Source organism: Micropterus dolomieu, linkage group LG12 (assembly GCF_021292245.1).
Source record: "Micropterus dolomieu isolate WLL.071019.BEF.003 ecotype Adirondacks linkage group LG12, ASM2129224v1, whole genome shotgun sequence".
In the NCBI taxonomy this organism is placed as follows: Eukaryota; Metazoa; Chordata; class Actinopteri; order Centrarchiformes; family Centrarchidae; genus Micropterus; species Micropterus dolomieu.
Genome location: NC_060161.1, coordinates 12081100 through 12087174, shown reverse-complemented (window position 1 = coordinate 12087174; position 6075 = coordinate 12081100). Strand labels below are relative to the sequence as shown.

At 40.9% G+C, this 6075-nt stretch overlaps 1 protein-coding gene across 1 annotated transcript; it reads left to right on the top strand.

The window, feature by feature from the left end:
• The first annotated feature begins 1804 nt into the window (after positions 1 to 1804).
• Positions 1805 to 3719, top strand: LOC123980790. Its single transcript, XM_046065337.1, has 6 exons — positions 1805 to 1850; positions 1989 to 2333; positions 2432 to 2479; positions 2629 to 2739; positions 2853 to 2887; positions 3597 to 3719. The coding sequence occupies exons 1-6, from the start codon at positions 1805 to 1807 to the stop codon at positions 3717 to 3719; spliced, it is 708 nt and encodes a 235-aa protein (XP_045921293.1).
• Positions 3720 to 6075: the final 2356 nt, after the last annotated feature.

The window sequence follows — 6075 nt, the reverse complement described above, 5'->3', positions numbered from 1 at the left end:
CACGGACAGGGGCCTCCTCCATACGTTCCCAGTTCACCCACACTACCCATTTGGGCTTACCGGGTCTGTCCAGAGTTTTCCCCCACCCCCTGACTCTACTCATTACCAGATGGTGATCAGTTGACAGCTCCGCCCCTCTCTTCACCCAAGTGTCCGAAACATGTAGCCTCAAATCAGATGAAACAATTCCAAAATCGATCATCGATCTTCGGCCTAGGGGACTCTGGTACCCTAGGCCGCACACTTGAGCATCCTTATGTTCAAACATGGTGTTCGTTATAGACAATCCATGACTAGCACAGAAGTGTAACAACACACACCCACTCGGGTTCAGATCAGGGGGGCCATTCCTCCCGATCACGCGTTTCCAGGTATTTCCATCACTGCCCACATGCGCGTTGAAGTCTCCCGGCGGAACTATGGAGTACCCTACTGGAGCCCCATACAGAACTCCATTCAGGGTCTCCAAGAATGCCAAAAACTCTAGACGGCTGTTTGGTTCATATGCACAAACAACAGTCAGAGTTTCCCCCCCATCTGCCACTCAGGCTAGGCCAGTGCAGAAAACTCCCACCCCCGCGCCCTTCCCTCCCTAGCAGCGAAGCATCACACACACTCCCACCGTCCCCAAAAAAAGAGACATCAATCACCCCACGACAGCAGCAACAGCCCCTCAGCTCTAGGAAGTCAGCAGATGCACCCAGCCCCTAGGAAACACCTAGGGGAATCTCCCGGCACCCCACAACTCAACCCGATCACGATCCAGAGGGCCGCGACGTGACCACAAAACAACCATCGACACAACCCAAAGCACAATCCTTCTCCACACAGGATCCCCGTACAAACACCAAGCTTCCAGTCCGGGCACCAAAATCCAGTGGAGACACCCCCCAACCAGCTCAAAAAGGATCAGCCCGCACCCCCAACCCACCCAGTCAAACCCCTTCCTCCCGGTCCCCCACCCCTCCAACAACCAGTCGCCAGACCCCTCAGAGAACCGAAATACAATTATCAGGATGCACAGCATTCACACAGGACTGTAAATTCTACAGTCAATTTGTAACAGTGTATGCTATGGTGCCAGTCCAGATTCCCCCTAGTTCTGGTGCCGGTAACATTTGCAGTAAGAGGGCTTTATTGAGTGGCTATGAGGCTTCATAAAATGTTCAATATAGATCCATTACAATTACATTACAAAAAGATCCTTGGTTAAAATAAATTTCTTATGTGACATAAAACTTGTTCTTTTATCATTTCCCTTTTGTTCTGTCATTTAAAATGTTACAATGTCAGAAGTTTATATTTAATGCTTAAGATTCAAATAATGAGATAAACCTATGTAAAAGTAATAGGAGCTTTCTTGTCTTGGTACAGTGCTAAAACAAAGTGTGGCCACACATTAAACAGACTTACTTATTTGGTAACTGTTTTGTCTGTATTATTGTGTTTTCCATGTTTTGCTTTCTGTGCACCTTGGCAACAGTTTTGTTCAACTGCAACAAACTTACATGTGGTTTATGCAATCTTCTTATCTTATCTGTCTGTCTTCGCTGTCCTATCAGACTGTTACAGATAAGGTGAAGATACCTTCCATTATGTGTAAAACTGGAAGACGAAGTGCAGACGAATTGTTACTTGTTATGCCGTCTGAAATTCAGATACAATGGCCCAAACAGGGACAGATACTCCATGGTGAATGGTTTGAGCTTCATTGCATGTTGAATACCCGCCCCTTTTCAATGAAAGCCCCTTTACTGTCTCTGTTCCATAAAAGTGCCTTTGCTGTGACACGATTATGCACACAATGAAGAGCTTCACCTTAATAACAGCCTTACTTCTCTGCAGCCTCGGTGAGTACCGGCAATTAATTATTCTCCAACCCTCTTTTATTTTTCACTTACAGATTAGTTAGTATTGAACTCATTTAGTGGCATTGTTGTTTCATGCTCCGCTGAGGAATAACTCGTTGTCTCTGCTGTCTGTTTCAGGCCGGATCTCTGTCTCAGTTTCTGAGTCTCAGACTGTGAAGGTCCAGTCTGGTGAAGAAGTCACTCTGCTGTGCTCCAACATTTCCAGAACTCCAACTCAGACAGACTGGTTCAGACTGATCAACAGAACCAAGCCCAGCTGTATCTCCTCCATGGATCAGTCTGATGGCAGAGTTTCATTCTGTGATGGATTTCAAAATGGAAGATTTGAAATGAGCTCCAACAATTCCAATGTCTTTCTTAAAATCAAACATGTGGATTTATCTGACTCTGGACTGTATTTCTGTGGATTTTACATGGACAAACATACAGTCATTGCCAGTGCAATTCTTTTAAATGTTAAAGGTAAGATTGTAGTCAAGCCTTACCTCTTTCAGAGATCTAATTTAAAATTTTTGACATGTGTCAAATGATTTACCCCCCCCCCTCCCTTTTTTTTAAAGGTGAATTTATTAGTGAAACTAATGATGAAGTGGCTTTTAAGACTGAAAGTAAGGTTCTCCTTTTCTCTCAAGATTTGTTTCATTGTGCAAGTTAACATAGTCAGAATCAGTAATTTAATTCAGCCATGAATCATGTCAACCATGTTTAAATCTACCAGATAAAAAAAAAGATTTTAAATCTATAATTGTTCTTGTAGAGGAGCCTGGTGGAATGACAAACCTAATGTGTGAGATCCTGGCTTGTCTGGCTGTTTTCCTCAATATAGCCATCATTGTTATGGCTATTAAAATCATGAAACTTCAGACAGGTACAGTAGATTTAAAATTTGTTGTAAATGTTGTCAACATGATGCTCAAATACAAAGCAAAGTATTTGGTCGCTAATACTTAACTAATCAGAAGTTTGTCTTCTACCATTTAGTTGTGAATGAAGAACCGCAGCCAGAGGCAAACAAGGTGAACTCACAAGTAATTTCTGTAAATTGTGGTTTTAAAGTTGCATTTAAACACAAGAGTCTGTAAATGATGTTCCAAGCCACTGCAGGTGACTTCAAAGAGGAAATTTAGGCAGGCAGTATAATAGTTATCTTTTGAGTGCAAAACAGTTGACGTTCATTAACTAAAAAATAAGATACTAAATGTGTGATTTTGCTAGCTTATTCAGAATGTGAGAGTTGTAGAAATATTTTTTCCTGTCTTCCCAAAAGGGATTTTGTTTTTCTTCCCTCTGAAACAAAGAAATGCTTCATCAGTTCAACCAGAGGATAAATTGTCAATAAAGAGAAAACTGAGCCTTTCTGCTATGCAATTGCATATAATTGTTTATACTGCAGTTACTAACAAAAAACAGTTACAATATTTTAAAATTCAAATAAAACCACTGCAAGGTGGAATAATTTTACTTTGAGTGTCAATCTGACATATATCCTATTGTTTGAACAACCTTGGTTTAAATCAATAGTTTTTCTTAGGTATATGTAAATTATGAAAAAAGGGATTGTATTAAAAATAATGTTTTACCATTTAAATTAGATTAAGCTATACTGTGTTTAAGACTCATCTTGGGTTAAATTATCCCTTTTTGGTAGTACCCACAAAACGGATTGATTTTTGGAAACTCAGCTGCAGCAGTGTGTGTGATACAGTATGTGACTCTGACTTACAGAATCTGGGCTCAGATGACCTGAACTACGCAGCTCTAAGCTTTCAGCCAAAAGCAAAAAGATACTGCAGGCCTGCATCTGAGAGAGAACTGGAGCCAAATGTTGTGTATGCTGCCACCAGATAAACTCAGAAAGCAACTGGAACTGCAGCTCAGAGTGGAACTGATGCTTTAGCAAAATAAACTGCTGTTGTGTTTTTGTGGTTGGGTAGTGAGTGGAAAGAGTCACTGCCAAAAAATAAATGATTAATGTTTCTATTTTTTCTAGCTAATGTTTTTTTGTCTCTCTCCGTCAAAGCGACGAGTCAGAAAGGACACTGATGGCTGTCACACTTATAGGGAAAGTAAGTCTGTAGGGGGGGGGGGGAGCGAGTGAGGTACATGTGACTCGTATGGGAGGAAGAGACGGCACGGTGTGGTCTGAGAATAACTGAGGTGAAATCACGAGGCCTCTGATATCAAAGCTCAATGGCAAACATAAAGGGAAACAGTGAAAACGATCCTACTAGCTAATGACGCATTTAAAGTAGCTACTGTATTTAGGGCATTTCTCAGAAATAGTGAGGGGAAAAAACTACAGAATAAACCGGCCCCCTGTGGTGACAAACATTGTCTGTGTGAGTCAAATATAAAGTCTCCACAACAGGAAGACTTCAGCCATGAGCACAAACATCAAAAGCATTGCTATTCTCACATTACAAGAAGGTCCAATATTATGCACAATGCAGTTTTTATGTATTTTTCAACATAATTCTGAGATAAAAATACATATTCTCATTTTTCACCGGCTCAGTCTTTCAGTAAATGTGTGTGCAAACACACCTTTTGTATTTGGCTCCCTTCTTGACATCATAGAGGATCTATGTAGCATCGAACCTCCTCTAGCCTTTTAGCATCGTAGACAGCCCCGCCCACTGAACACGTACTGAACACACCACTCTCAGCCCCACCGTCCAACATCAAGCAATCATTCTATCACTGACTATACTAGAGCTGGAGGCTGCTCAGTTTGTCTTGCAGAAAGTGCTTTTACGCTTAGAAGGGAAAGTAAAATTATTATTTATATAATAAATAATAATAAAAATTATATATAAATATATATAATAATGTAAATAATAATAGGAAAATTATTTATTTAAATAACTTTATGGTAAAATAATAACAAACCAACTGCAAATACTGATAATACTAGTATATCATGACGACCACTATCACTACCACCACTAGCAGCTGCTTGTTATGCTACCCATGATTTACTGATAATAAAAAATTTCAATAAAATCGTGGATGACGCATAGTCTACAAAAAAGAATGTGAGTACATCTTATGGGTTATTTAATAAGATAATGGATTGTCTTTACAATTAATTCAGCACAAATGTTTGCTAAAGAGCTATTTCTTTGCCACACAAACCGTTCATTACAGTAACTCTGTCTCTCAGCAATTGAGCAATTGAGCAACTGTGAGTCCTCATGAGATTCTTTATCTCCTGAAGTAGGCTTGCTGTGACACGCTCAGCTGGGAGATCTGCAGACTAAATGGTGAATACCCTCTATCAACACATTCTCACTCCCGACTCCTCACATATTGACGCTTGGTCAAAGCCCTTTGGCGTTGCTTGTGAACGCCCTGGGTAGCCCTTTAGCGTAATTTTTTGATATTTAAGGCTTCGCAGTCAAGTTAGCAATGCTTAGCAACAACAAATTTACAACATCTGGTAAAGTTAGAAACAATAAATATGCAATGTCCGGTTAGACACACATGTATACACTCACCTAAAGGATTATTAGGAACACCTGTTCAATTTCTCATTAATGCAATTATCTAATCAACCAATCACATGGCAATTGCTTCAATGCATTTAGGGGTGTCGTCCTGGTCAAGACAATCTCCTGAACTCCAAACTGAATGTCAGAATGGGAAAGAAAGGTGATTTAAGCAATTTTGTGCGCGGCATGGTTGTTGGTGCCAGACGGGCCGGTCTGAGTATTTCACAATCTGCTCAGTTACTGGGATTTTCACACACAACCATTTCTAGGGTTTACAAAGAATGGTGTGAAAAGGGAAAAAAATCCAGTATGCGGCAGTCCTGTGGGCGAAAATGCCTTGTTGATGCTAGAGCTCAGAGGAGAAGGGGCCGACTGATTCAAGCTGATAGAAGAGCAACTTTGACTGAAATAACCACTCGTTACAACCGAGGTATGCAGCAAAGCATTTGTGAAGCCACAACACGCACAACCTTGAGGCGGATGGGCTACAACAGCAGAAGACCCCACCGGGTACCACTCATCTCCACTACAAATAGGAAAAAGAGGCTACAATTTGCAAGAGCTCACCAAAATTGGACAGTTGAAGACTGGAAAAATGTTGCCTGGTCTGATGAGTCTCGATTTCTGTTGAGACATTCAGATGGTAAAGTCAGAATTTGGCGTAAACAGAATGAGAACATGGATCCATCATGCCTTGTTACCACTGTGCAGGC

Bases quoted from the DNA above. Each gene is read 5' to 3' on its own strand.
- LOC123980790 (XM_046065337.1), top strand. From the start codon at position 1,805: ATGAAGAGCTTCACCTTAATAACAGCCTTACTTCTCTGCAGCCTCG. The intron at 2,334-2,431 runs GTAAGATTGTAG...TTTTTTTTAAAG, and splicing joins AATTCTTTTAAATGTTAAAG to GTGAATTTATTAGTGAAACT. The intron at 2,480-2,628 runs GTAAGGTTCTCC...TTGTTCTTGTAG, and splicing joins AGTGGCTTTTAAGACTGAAA to AGGAGCCTGGTGGAATGACA.